At 38.0% G+C, this 13837-nt stretch overlaps 1 protein-coding gene across 3 annotated transcripts in view; it reads left to right on the forward strand.

Annotated features, from left to right (window-relative positions):
- The window catches only part of rab3gap2 (RAB3 GTPase activating protein subunit 2 (non-catalytic)), a 100113-nt gene that overhangs the window by 81443 nt on the left and 4833 nt on the right, over positions 1 to 13837 (forward strand). For 2 of the 3 annotated variants that reach the window (XM_087991313.1, XM_087991314.1), the window contains exons 27-32: positions 476 to 542; positions 4803 to 4873; positions 8112 to 8147; positions 11236 to 11310; positions 13050 to 13268; positions 13628 to 13717. In XM_087991313.1, coding sequence (XP_087847439.1) covers positions 476 to 542; positions 4803 to 4873; positions 8112 to 8147; positions 11236 to 11310; positions 13050 to 13268; positions 13628 to 13717 — 558 coding nt within the window. Of the gene's footprint in view, positions 1 to 475; positions 543 to 941; positions 1151 to 4802; positions 4874 to 8111; positions 8148 to 11235; positions 11311 to 13049; positions 13269 to 13627; positions 13718 to 13837 lie in introns of those variants that run through there. The other variant, XM_087991315.1, reaches the window with a different exon arrangement.

Below are 13837 nucleotides of genomic sequence, written 5' to 3' on the forward strand. Positions count from 1 at the left end.
GAAAACTGTTTATAACTTCAATTCTTAAGACTCCAATTCTTCATTTGATCCATCATTTGTGCCTCTTTGTCAAAATCCTAAAATATTGAATTCTCACTGGAAACCATTTTCGCTTCTCAGCCCTCCCTAACTAGGTTTTTCATCACAACTCCTTGCCTTTCCTCCTTTTGGCTCCATGTTTGATTGGTTGTTTATCTGTTAAATATCTGAATGAACGTTGTTGTGAGTGTCCATAGAGTTTTCGATAAAAAGTTTGTAGACAGTTTGCAATTTAAATGATGGCTGTGAATGTGCAGATATACTTAATACTGTTATTCAAAGGCTTTGTCTACATTCTGTTTGTATTGCATATAGTTGGTTTGATATCTCTATACAAAAGTATTATTTTATAAATATTTGCCTCTTAAGGGCTTTTTCTATAAAAATTTCAAGCGTAATTTCCCAGTATCATCTGTTATTGTCTTTTGGCTTCTAGGAAGATCGTTTTTTGAGCATATCTGTGGACCATCTGAAATGCATTGGCAATGCTCATGTTCAGCGTGGTTAGTACTTGCTATTCTGTACCAGACAGAACTCGACTAATACTGTTAAAAGTGTATAAATGCAGGAAATATTAATGTGTCTGAGAACCAAGCACCAGCTAGGATTGGAAATCCATGCTTTAAATCACACCTAGTGATTTCCAGTTTTCTTAAACCTGCAAATGACTATATTCCACTCAAGGATCTGTAATCTAAACTCTGAACCTAGTTCCATAAGTTCAGTGTTACATCCCTTCTGTTATTTTCGACTTGTTCTTGTCTTTGCTGTTAAAAGCTTGGGATCTTTGGGCAACTCTTACTATTTTCCCACGGAATCTTCATGTATATCCTTTTATTGATAAAATGTGATGACTATTAAGTACTTTAATGATCCATCACAGAATAATAGAGGCCATTTAGTTTTGCAGAAACATCTTCAGAATCACAGGTGGATTTCAGAAGTACTGTGTAATTCTGTTATTCAGCCACCTTTTAAACTTGTCAAAGATGTGAAAATAAAGAACTACTGTCTTAACCAGCCAGCCTACAACAACCGCCTTCGTCAGTGTTTAAGCAGTTGGCGAGGCAAGAACATGTGTTTTATTTGTACTTGACATTGTCTAGTGTTATTAGCAATGACTTGCTAGGCAATAATACAGGAGGAAAAATGCACTCAAGTGGTTTGCAACTTACTGTTCCAAAAGGTAGTGGTAATTTTATCAGGTGCTGACCATGGTTAAAAATATAATTGCATGAATAATGTACTGTAGTTGACCTCATCGGTGCCAAAAAAAAATTGCGCAGAGATCTTTGGCTACCTAAGGAGAGGGACCCACTTAGTATTGACTGGCATTGAGGCCAAGAATGGAAGTGGGTGAACAAGATGAATGAGAGGAGATGGAAAGGAGGTGATGTAGGACCGGAGCTCTAGCTTGATGAATATGGATAAGCTGAGAATGTGGGAGAAATATAACAGTAGCAGCTGACCAGATGATTTCCATTTCAGTGATTAAATGCCCATGTGCCTTACGGTTTTGGACTTGTGGATGGAAATGGAAGTGGAAACAGGTTTATAAAACTGCTCGGTTTTGAAGAAAAGCTCGAAGAGATTGTTGCTGATGAGGAGGATGATGAATTGATGAATAATTTTAGTCGAGTATTGAGTGCAGTATGGCTTCATATGGTCCATTCAGATCAGGCAGTCTCCAGATGTTTGTCGGATTAGAGGTCAAATTTCATAGAGTCACACTTCTTGTGAGTCCAGCGTGGACTTTGGTCAGGAGGAAAGAAATTGCCTGACAGAATGTCCCTTTCTTAATTCAAAAGTCTTGCCTCCCATTTATCACACAACCCCTTAGTCAATTTAGTTTCAACAGATCTCACAGCCCCAGAAACAGTTCTGAGCGTTTTTACAACTAGTGTAAAGATAAAGATGAGGTAGGATAATTTACCACACAAAACGGTTCTTGGTAGTTGGCCAGATTTCACATTGCACTGATCGTTTTAATTGGGGTCATGTTTGATATAAACACTTCTGATAACTCAAAGTTTCTGCCACTCTTTTTGTTTATCAATGAATGATCGCTTCCTTCAGCACAACATGGGAGAAGACTGAAGTTACCTAACCTTGCTACAGTCTCTACTCTGTGCTGTTCTTTTAACTTGAAGCTGTTTGACATCTTGACATTCTGCTTAATTGTTTGAATTTATATTTTAATTTATACCTATAACTGTTCACTTTTATGCCCAAAATATTGGAAACCTTTTTTTATCCATGTTAGATTCTCTGCAGTGTAGAAACAGGCCATTTGGCCCAAGAAGTCCACACTGACCCTTCGAAGAATAACTCACCCAGACCCATTTCCCTCTGACTAATGCACCTAACACTATGGGCAATTTAGCATGGGCAATTTAGCATGGCCAATCCACCTGACCTGCACATCTTTGGATTGTGGGAGGATCACTCATCCTTCAGTACCAAAATCATTTGTCTTGCTTTCATTACCTCTTGACAGCCACTTTAATGCCATCCATCCTCCATACGCTCTGGTTTATCCAAAATACTACTGTGTTTTTATTGTAACATAGTGAATTGCACTGATCCTTGTGCCCTATTCTCACTGAATTATACTGGCTCCCCATGCTGCCTCAGAGCATTTTAACTTAAAGCTTCCAACCTTGCTACAAATTGCTGCCATTTTCTCTATTATCTTCCAGCTGATACTACTTCCTAGCCATTCATTTCCTTTGACTAACTTTCTGTCCAGTTCCTTCCATTTGCCTCATCACCATTGATAACCCTAAGATCCAACTATTTGAAAGTGTTTGATTGTCATTTTTATCTTTTCCTCCCCGACATCTGCTTGCCCAATGAGTTTGTGCGCTTGTTTTCATTAACTGCCCTGTGTAAGTGCAAGTCATTAACGTTAGATAATACTGTGTTGGGCAAACAGTGAATTGTTTTATCAAAGTGTGCCTACACCCTTAAAAGTGCATATCACACTTTTTTTTTCGATTGTTGCTAAAAGAAAACTGCAGATTTCAAACTACAAACTATCAATCAATTTTATAAATAAATATTAAAGAAAAGATCACCGCAAAGTTAGAACACAGAAACATAGACTATTAATGTGCAAAAAGAGGCTGTAGGAACATATGATCAAGGGACAGGACAGGAGTAGGCCTCTGAGCCTGCTCTGCCATTCAGTAAATCATGTTTGATCAGATTTTAACCTCAACGCCATATTCCTGCATACCCCAGATCATAATTCATCCATTGGTAATCTCTGCCTTATAAACACCTACAGATTGTGCATTTCACTGCCTTTTTGAGGAAGGGAATTCCAAAGACAATATTTTTTTCCCTCATCTGTCTTAAAAGGCGACCCTTTATTTTTAAACTATGACTCCTATTTCTAGATTCTCCCATGAGGCAACACCTGGTCATGTCCCCGGAGGATCTTTTATGTTTTTATTAAGTCAGTTCTGACTCTTCTAAACTTCAGAGAATACAGGCCTAGCCTATTTAGCCAATTAGTAAGGCAATCTCTTCATTCCAGGTAGCGGTCTAGTAAACCTTCTTTGAACTACTACCAGTGCATGACCAGGTATAGTGACTAGTACAGTGCACAGTACTCCAGACATGGTCTCGCTAATGAAGTATAACTGAAGCATAACCTCACTACTCTTTCATTCGGTTCATCTGGCAATAAAACATGACATTCTATTAGCTTTCCTGATTACATGCACACAAATTGTCAAACCTTGTAAATGTATTTTTTTTAACATCAATCAAAAATATTGAGTTTTAGGTGATGGCAAGGGTCCAAAAGCAGCAATAGAATTATTTGTATCTTTAAGAATCACCAGCAATACAATGAGCAGTATTAAATTACTTACAGTGTGGAAACAGGCCCTTCGGCCCAACAAGTCCACACCGACCCGCCAAAGCGCAACCTACCCAGACCCATTCCCCTACATTTACCCCTTCACCTAACACTACGGGCAATTTAGCATGGCCAATTCACCTAACCTGCACATTTTTGGATTGTGGGAGGGAACCGGAGCACCCGGAGGAAACCCACGCAGACACAGGGAGAATGTGCAAACTCCACACAGAGTCGCCTGAGATGGGAATTGAACCCGGGTCTCTGGCGCTGTGAGGCAGCAGTGCTAACCACTGTGCCACCGTGCCGCCCATATGGGGGAGTCATTTTGACATTGGATTTCTAATTTATTTGTTTCTACAAAAGCGATGGTGGCATTTGGAGTCAACAGAAAGGCTATTAAGTGAACTGGGTAATCTTGTGCAGTAGGAATAGTGGGTGCCTAAACCAGCACAAGAACAATAAAGTGTTGAATAGGAACACTTTTAAGATGTGACAGATTGAGTTCAGCTGAAAACTCAAAAGATGGAGCAAACTAGCAAGGGTGAAATGTCAGGATCAGTGAAAGAAAACTTCTTAAAAAAATGATCAAATGAAATATTTAATATTTAATTTTAAGTTATAGGCCCCAAGGTGGGGTTACTGGTGCAGTCCAGGAAATAAAGTAACAGATGACAGAAAATCATTCCATGTTGCCACCAAGTGGATGAAACCCACAACCCTATTGTTACAAGCATGATTTCAATTGTAGATATTTATAAAACAACATTTAAATATTAAACTCAAGCTTATTTCATAAAATTGAACATTTTAATATTGTTATTCTTAGTAGATGAAATATTGGGTTGAGTCATTGTAATCAGCTACACCTTAGTAAGTCGTGTTTTATTTGCAGGAGTTGCTGTAATGATGTGGAACACCTTTATTGTAAAGAGACTGTCAGCCACTGCTTATCTAATGGATAAGGTAAAGCTTAATATTTAATTTCTATTTTGGTGTTAACCTAATTGCTTAACTACATAAATCATTAATACAAAAATTATGATTAAAAGAAAGATGAAATATTAAGAAGATCAAGTCAAAAACGATATTAGTGTAACAGATTATAAAATGCTCTTTAGTCTTGAATCAAACTTCCAAAATGTGTTTGAGTAAACAGATATGACAATGTTTCTCCCTGTACATTGTTTCTAATAATGCCAAGAAATGACAGTGTGATGTAGAACAGAAAAGCCCGTCATGAACAAGAGCACTGTAAACCAACCACAGGGTTTGTAAAAAACTGCATTTTAGGATTGAACAGAAAATTTCACAACTAATATTTAAAAAAAACCTTAATTTGAATAAGGATGAAAGGGTAACTAGAGCGAGATTAGGCCCCCTTAAAGATTAGCAAGGCCGCTTATATGTGGAACTGCAGGAGATGGGGGAGATACTAAATGAGTATTTTGCATCAGTGTTTGCTGTGGAGAAGGATATGGGAGATAGAAAACGTTGGGAAATAAATAGCGGGAATTTGAAAAGTGTTCTTATTGCAGAGGTAAGTGGGCTGGACATCATAAAATGCGTAAAGGTGGATAAATACCTGGGACCTGATCAGATGTACCCTAGATCTTTGTGGGAAGCTAGGGACGTGCTGGGCCCCTTGCTGAAATATTTGTATCGTTGATAGCCACAGGTGAGGTGCCGCAGGATGGAGGTTAGCTAATATGGTGCCGCTGTTTAAGAAAGTTGGTAAGGAAAAGCCAGGGAAGTATAGACCAGTGAGCCTGGCATCAGTGATGAGCAAGTTGTTGGAGGGGATCCTGAGGGACAGGATTTACATGTATTTGAAAAAGGCACTTATTGATTAGGAGTTTTCAGTCATGGCTTTGTGGGTGGAAAATCATGTCTCACTAACTTGATTGAATTTTATTGAAGAAGTAACAAAGGATTGATGAGGGCAGGGTGATGGATGTGAACTATATGGACGTCCGTAATTGGACAAGGTTTGGCATGGTAGACAGATTAGCAAGGTTAGATCATGTGGAATACAGGGAGAACTAGCCGTTTGATGCAGAACTGGCTCGAAAGTAGAAGACTGAGGGTGGTGGGGGAGGATTGCTTTTCAGACTGGAGGCCTGTGACCAGCAGTGTGCCACAAGGATCGGCGCTGGGACCACAGTTTTTTTTCATTCATATAAATGATTTGGATGTGAACATAAGAGATATGGTTAGTAAGTTTGGAGATGACACCAAAAGTGGACAGCCAAGAAGGTTACTCAGAGTACAATGGGATCTTGATCAGATGGGCCGAGGGGTGGCAAGATGGAGTTTAATTTTGATAAATGTGATGTGTTGCATTTTGGTAAGGCAAATCTGGGCAGAACCTATATACTTAATAGTCAGGTCGTGGGGAGTGTTGCCAAACAAAGAGACCTTGGAGTGCAGGTTCATAGTTCCTTGAAAGTAGAGTCACAGGTAGACAGTATAGTGAAGAAGGCATTTGGTATCATTGCTTTTACTCGTCAGTGCATTAAGTATAGAAGTTGGGAGGTCATGTTGTGGCTGTACAGGACATTGGTTAGGCCACTTTTGGAATATTCCGTTCCATTCTGGTCTCCCTGCTTGTGAAAGTTGAAAGGGTTCAGAAAAGATTTATAAGGATGTTTTCAGGATTTGAGGGTTTGAGCTAAAGGGAGAGGTTGTATAGGCTAGGGTTATTTTCCTTGTAGCATTGGAAGCTGAGAGGTGACCTTATAAAAATTTTTATAAAATCATGAGGAGCATAGGGTGAATAGCCAAGGTCTTTCCTTCCAGGGTAGTGAAGTCCAAAACTAGAGGGCATAGGTTTAAGGTGAGGGGAGAAAGGTTTAAAAGAGACCTGAGAGGCAACATTTCCACGCAGAGGGTGGTACTTGTATGGAATGAGCTGCCAGAGGAAGTGGTGGAGGCTGATACAATTGCAACATTTAAAAGGCAACTGCATGGGTATATGAATAGGAAAGGTTTAGAAGGAATAAGGGCCAAATGCTGGCAAATGTGACTAGGTTAATTTAGGATATCTGTTTGGTATGGACGAGCTTGACTGAAGAGTCTGTTTCCATGCTATACAGCTCTGTCTGTATAACCCACAATTTGGTCAAACTGAATGGTCTTTGTTTTTGTTGCCATCTAGTGGACATTTTCATTTAAATCAGTGATGTCTGAAATTCTACTGGTGTACTAATTAATAATGTTGAGACTGAAATATTAACAGTATACTTCATTGCGACTGGGTAACAATACTAGCTATATCTTTAGACTGTTGTTTAAAAGTAAAGGATTTTATTTTTGTACATCTTGGTCAAACTACAATATCCTGTTGCTCCAGTGAGTAGGTGCTTCTGAATTGCTGTAATGCCACTGACTGTCTTTGTTATAGACCAGGCCAGATCCCCTCAAAACTTTTCAAGAAAGTAGCCCAGACCGTAACTTTGCTAATTGTTTTAGGCAGGTGTAAATGGATATTCTGGGAGGGATGCAGTTAGTCAAACCACTTTGTTTCAAACAGAATTTATTTACAAGATTATCGAATTAAACACAAACAAAAGAGAACAGAATAACTTAATCTATCTGAAAACCCAACAGGTTAACTTAACTTAATGATGCTGTTTCCAATACATGCTACAATCCCCATAAACACTCATTGGCACAAAAGGTAAAATCAAACACAGGGTCTCACAGGAGAGAAGTCAGAGAGGGAGGATCAGCATGGACCTGCCTCTCTTGGGTCCAGCAGCTTCACAATGCCTGACTACTTCCAATCAGAGAAAAGCTGAGCTGGGAGAACTGGCCACTCCCCTTTCATTGTACAAGTTTTTTTTTCCCAAAAATTCGAAAGCCTTTTTCTTGAGGCAGTATCTGTTAGCTATAACCAAACTGGCCCCAAAACCCTTCAAGCTTAGACTTTTCGGAGTCTGTGTCTTTTCCGACTTCTCTTGCAGGGAGAAAAAAACCAAGAACAACATAACCTTGTTAAAGGAGCACCATCATCACATCTTACATCCAGATCTTGTAGGTAGTAGCATCACTAAAGTAAATTGTCAGATTTTCATTCCTGCTTTCCCTGGAGCACTTGAGTTTGTTACATGCTAAGTAATTGAACGATTATAAGGTTTCTTGTCATTCAACTTTTATTGATGAAAAGCGTTGATGCCCCTTTTCAATGTTGTTGTTTTAATAGGTTGGCAAGGCGCCAAAAGACAGACTGTGCAGAAGAGTGAGTATTTTTGAAAGAGTGGGGAATGCATTAATGAATCTTCAGTGGTCTTAGAAACCTTTCCTGCTTTTCTTTGTTTACTTTGAATTGAAGCTATGGGACAGGGGGAGATGACAGCCTAGTGGTGTTACCATATACCCAGGTATGTTCTGGAGACCCAAGTTCAAATCCCATTGTGGCAGATGTGAAATTTGAATTCAATACAAATCTTGAATTATGAATCTAATTATGACAATTGTTGATTGTCAGAAATATCCATATTGTTCACTAATGTCCGTTAGAGAAGGAAACTTACTTGGTCTGGCCTACCCATAGCAATGTAGTTGATTCTTAACTGCCCTCTGACCAATTAGGGATGAGCAATAAATGCTGGTCTAGCCAGTGATGCCCTCATCCTGTACATTAGGATAATATAAATCAAGTTTTGGGACCTGAACTTGAATCCAGCCGAGACAGGTGGAGACTAAGTTTTTCCTTACCTGGAAAGAGAAGAAAGAGAGATTAACCTGCAGTGTTTCAATCAGCTTCGCTGCCCAATAAATTGCACAATTGTACTTCATATCACAGAGACAGAGAGCTGAAGCAAAGCAGCCTTCCGACCTCAGTATTTGCAAAATAGTAAAATTAAACTGTTGAAGACATCGAAATAGTCACTTCAGTAGTTCCAAACCAGACTTCATGAATAATTCATCTCGACACCAGTTTTAAGACTTTAAAAATTTATTAAATACAATCTAACATTATCATAGAGTAAATTATATAGCAACGTAAATGGATGAACATCTATGCTTTAAACCCGAAACATTTTGTTTTCAGCCCCATTCACAGAAAAACATGAAGATAAACAACTATTAAAGGGATAAGTAAAGCAAAATAACAAATCTGGCCAAAATGTCCTTCAGAATGCATTGGACTCCTTGGCTGTTTTTGCTAAAATGTTGATCAGCGTCACTTTCTCAGTTCACCCAAGTGAAGTCATTGATACTTCTAACTCCGCTTTCTACCCATTGACCTAGTGTATCAAATGAGGCAGGGAACTTTTAAATCCTCATGCTGTTGAAGCAGCATTCCAAAACTATCTCTCAGAAAACATCGTCTGCTCTGGTTCCGCTTTGATAGACTGTCCCTGAGGCCTCAGTCACAAGTGCCATCTGTTTGAATATGAGGTCTCCTTCAGACTTGGTGGAACCAACACGCAGGCATTGACCTCGTCAATGACCAACTTCTGAATCTCTTTAAATACAGTGCAGTTCCTGGTAGTCAGTTTGTCTTTTAGACCCTTTTAATCAAGACCTAGCTTGCAATTAGCCTGCAGGCCTGGCCTCTCAAATAAACAAAGCTTGTCTTCATAAGTACTTTTTAACCCAATATGTACCAAATATGTACCAAAGTCCGTCAGTCATTTTCAGCTCATTATTAAACATTTGATTTAAAAAAAAAGTAAAAATCATGAAAAAATGGCAAGGGTTCTAACAAGTATATAGAAAGCTTTATTTAAAAAATTGATAACTTTTAAATCTAATTTTGATGCTGAAGTCTTTGATTCAGCTTAAATAAATGTATAACTTAACCCAATGGATTTCTGCCTTTATTTAATATTGAAGTCACATGTGCTGTTGGATAAAACTGTACTGGGTTCCTGTGAGAGTTGAATGTTCTGCCAAGACTTGCAGATAAATTCGGAAGTGGAGTTTGCAAACTGTGGCCTTAATCTTGCACCTTGTGAAGCTCTGTGTTCAGCCAACTGAGTGAGTGTTAAAAAAAAAAAATCAAAACCAGACAGTCAACATGGCTTTAAGGGGAGATCATGTCTGACAAGCTTGTTCGGTTTTTCGATGAGGTGATATAGGCAGTGGATGACGGTAGTGCTGTGGATGTTGTATATTTGGACCTATAGTGCATATGACAGGTTGGTTAGTAAATTAAAAATATTTGAGATTGAGTCCTTTGCAACATGGATTAGAAGTTGGCTAATAGAAGACAGGGGTTTTTTGTAGATGGGCATTTCTCAGACTGGAGAAAAGTTGAAACTAGGGATCGTTGTTGGAGCCCTTGGCTCTTATAATTTATAAAAGAACAATTTGGGAGCAAAGTCTCTGAATATGTAGATGATAACCAAGCTTGGGAGAATAGTGAATTGTGAGGATGACTCTGGGTGACTTCAGAGAGAAATTGACAAGTTGGCCAAATGGGCAGATACCTGGCAGATGAATTTCAATGCAAAGAAATGTAAGGTAATGCATTTTGGTAGAAGAAACTTGGAGACAATATAGGCCCAGTGGTGCAACTTTTGAGGGGAGTACAGAAGCAGAGGGACTTTGGGGTTCATGTGCATAGTTCTCAGAATGTGGCTAGGCAAGATGAAAGTTATTAAGAAGGCTTATATGATCCTTGGGTTTATAAATAAGGCATAGAGTATAAAAGTGCAGAAGTGATGCTACACTTCTACAAACCTTATTTAAGGAAGATTGTTAAAAGCCCTCGTGAAAGTGCAAAGGAGATTTAGTAAAATGATATCAAGAGCGAGGGATTTTAGACACATGGAAAGATTAGAGCAATTGGACCTATTCTGCTTACAGCAGAAGTGTTGACCTTGTTGAAGTGTTCAAAATATAGCGATTTTGACAGGGTGAAGAAGGTTATTCAGTTTCTCCTAGTTGCTATGTTAGTAAATAGGGATCACAATTTCAAGACAATCAGCAAAAGAGCTCTGATTGAGATGAGAAGCATCTTGACTGAGAGTTATTAGGATTTGGAATGTTCTGCCAATTCTAAAAGCAGTTTTAAAAAGGGGCTGGACATATGCTTGAAAGTGATGAATTCAGAGTGCAGTGCACATAGAGCTGGATAATGGGACTACCTGGGTAGCTCTTTGGAGACATGATGGGTTGAATGGCCTCCTGTACTGTAAAATCCTGTTACCATAAGCTTGGAATGATCATCTGGCCACTCATTCAGCATGGACTTGTGTTTGGGACATTGGGATTGTATGAGGCGAAACATGCCATGAAAATTCTTAAAACAAATGGAAATGCTGATTGATTTTTAAGTGTCTGATTATAAAGTTTGATTTTTCTTTTCTGGACAGGATGTTGGCATGAGTGATACCTCCATCACTTCTTTCCTTGGTTCTTGTTCATTGCTCCTTCAAACCTTAATGGAGGTAAAGAAATAGCATTACATTTTAAGAGTTAACATGTTTGGATTAATTTTTACAGATTGTAGAACTGGTCATAGTTAGAATGTTGTTTCCACCTTTTGGGATTTGTATTTCAATTTATATAGCCAATGGGATTGAAATTCCTTCAATTTAGAAGCTGTTGAGATTTTTTTGTATTTGGTCTTGAACAGCCCACCAAATTATTAGTGTGTTTGAGACCAGATAATGGGACATTATTAACCTGAGTATCCCGAACTTGAACAGGCTGCTACTGGCAACAATAGGAATTTTAACTGGAATTAAGTAATTGCATGAGTGGGATTTTTAAACTCATTGCTATCTCTTCTGAAACCAGGAGTGTTTAATACAGAAGTTGAATGCTAGAGGAAAGGAATAGTTCCCAGGCATAGACGTCTGGTCTCCACAGCAATGGTCATAAACATATATATATTGTGAAACATTAGAAATGGATTTTCTAGGATCATGAGATTGGCTTTAGCATGTGAAAAATGTAAATATTCCAGTCTTGTCTGGCATCTTCATATTATTAAAGATGTGCTTTGACAACCTTGGCAATAGAGTGTGCTAAGTTGTTTTGAAATTAGTCCTAAATTTATATTGTGTACTGTGTAGGTGGAGACGGAAATGAGTGTTTAGTTGGGTTTGCAGTGACATTGGAATTCTGCCCCACGATGTTGGAGGTATTAGAATATTTTTAAGGTGGAGGCTGGTAGATACATAAAACCATAGAAAATAGGAGCAGAAACAGACTGTTCAGCCCTTTATGCCCACTCCACTATTCAACATCATTGTGGCTGTTCTGGAGGCCTCAGTGAGAGAAAACATACCCCTGTGTCAGAATGTTATATGTAACATTGAGAACTACTTTTATTCTTCTAAACTCCAGTGAATACAGGCTCAGTTGACCCAATCTCTCCCCATATAACAAACCTGCTATCCCAGAAATCAAACTGGTGAAGTTTCACTGCACTCCTCCTATGGCAAGTATATCTTTTCTTGTGGAAGATTTGGTTCTCGTTGATTCCCTTACCTAACCGTTACTTGGGATTGGTGGTACTGTGGAACACATAAGATCAGCTGTGATCTTATTGAATGGTGGAGCAGGCTTTAAGAACTGAATGGTTAACTTCTCCTAACTCTCATGTTCCTATGTATCATATGCTCCAAATAAATCTTCATGAGCAAGGTTGACATTTTAAAACATATAAGCATTCTTATGCCATCTTGTGATAAACAATAATAATGATGCATTGTTTACAAAGGGTAAAAAATGTGTAAAATAGCATTTTGTCATATTGTTGTACAAGACCATGTGAAAACAAAAATTACTGCATTTACAAGTAGAGAATGTAACATGGTGATAATTTTAAGAACCTTAATTAAATTAATGAAACTGGATAAGTTGAAGAAATGCCTTTTATCAAAGGAATTTAGAATTTTTGTTTTTGGGCATGTTTGCAAACAGTTGTAGCAAAAGCATAGATGCCTTTCAAGGAAGCTAGTTAAACACCAGAGGAGAAAGGTAAAAAGGTTGAAAGATTTTGATACAGAGAATAGAGGGATATTCAAAAGAGGCATTAATACCAACATGGATCAGTTTGTTTTTGCTGGATATTGTGTAATTAATTGGAAATATGCTGGTTTAATTGTTTTGTTTATATATTGTTGCAAAGTTTTATGTGATACTAATTTGCCCTTTTTAATATGATCTATGTTATTAGGCTGAAGTTAGCAGTGATGAAATGAAGGAACCATCTCTAGACATAGAAGATACGTGGTCATCTGTAGAAGGCCCAACATCAATAGTGGATCTGGCTCTAGAACAAAGACATGTTCATTACCCATTGGTTCAGCACCACTATATTTTGGCTGTTATCATGCATGGAATAATGCTGTTTGGAATGAAGTCTGTCAAAATATTTAGTCTCTTTGACAGTAAGGTATTGTCCTATTTTTTGTCTAATGTTTTGCAGTCTAATGTTTTAAAAGTTCTAAGTTCGTTGCTATACATGTGTTTAACTATTACTTGGTATTTGCTTTTCTTAAAATATACATCTGAACACTTATTAATTTGTCCACATAGCACTCATTATACTTTATTTCCTTCCATGTTCCGTATGTGTATTATTACATATTACTGTTATCTAACCATTCAGTACTGTTTTGAAATGGAAGTGAAGTTGCTTCAAAGGATAAATTAATGAATGAATTTTAAGAATTTTTGCCATTCATAATTGAAAGTTAAAATTGTTGTCCTGGACAAGCAATGTCTCATTTTATGCTGCATCTTTACTTCCAGGGTAAAAATGCATTTTTCAAGGAGCTAACTTCAATTCAGCTGCTGCCAAGTGGAGATATGGATCCTAATATAGTGTCTCTCAGACAGCAGGTAAGCAAATCATTTACTAAATTGTGGCTCTAAGACTGTCATTTTGAATTATTTGCTTCATTAACTACACTAACAAAGCAAATGTTTTGTATGAAAATTTAAATTCTGTACTTCGTAACA

This window comes from Chiloscyllium plagiosum, unplaced genomic scaffold, assembly GCF_037043375.1.
Source record: "Chiloscyllium plagiosum isolate Xiang-an unplaced genomic scaffold, Cpla_swu_hap1 HiC_scaffold_10, whole genome shotgun sequence".
Lineage (NCBI taxonomy): Eukaryota > Metazoa > Chordata > Chondrichthyes > Orectolobiformes > Hemiscylliidae > Chiloscyllium > Chiloscyllium plagiosum.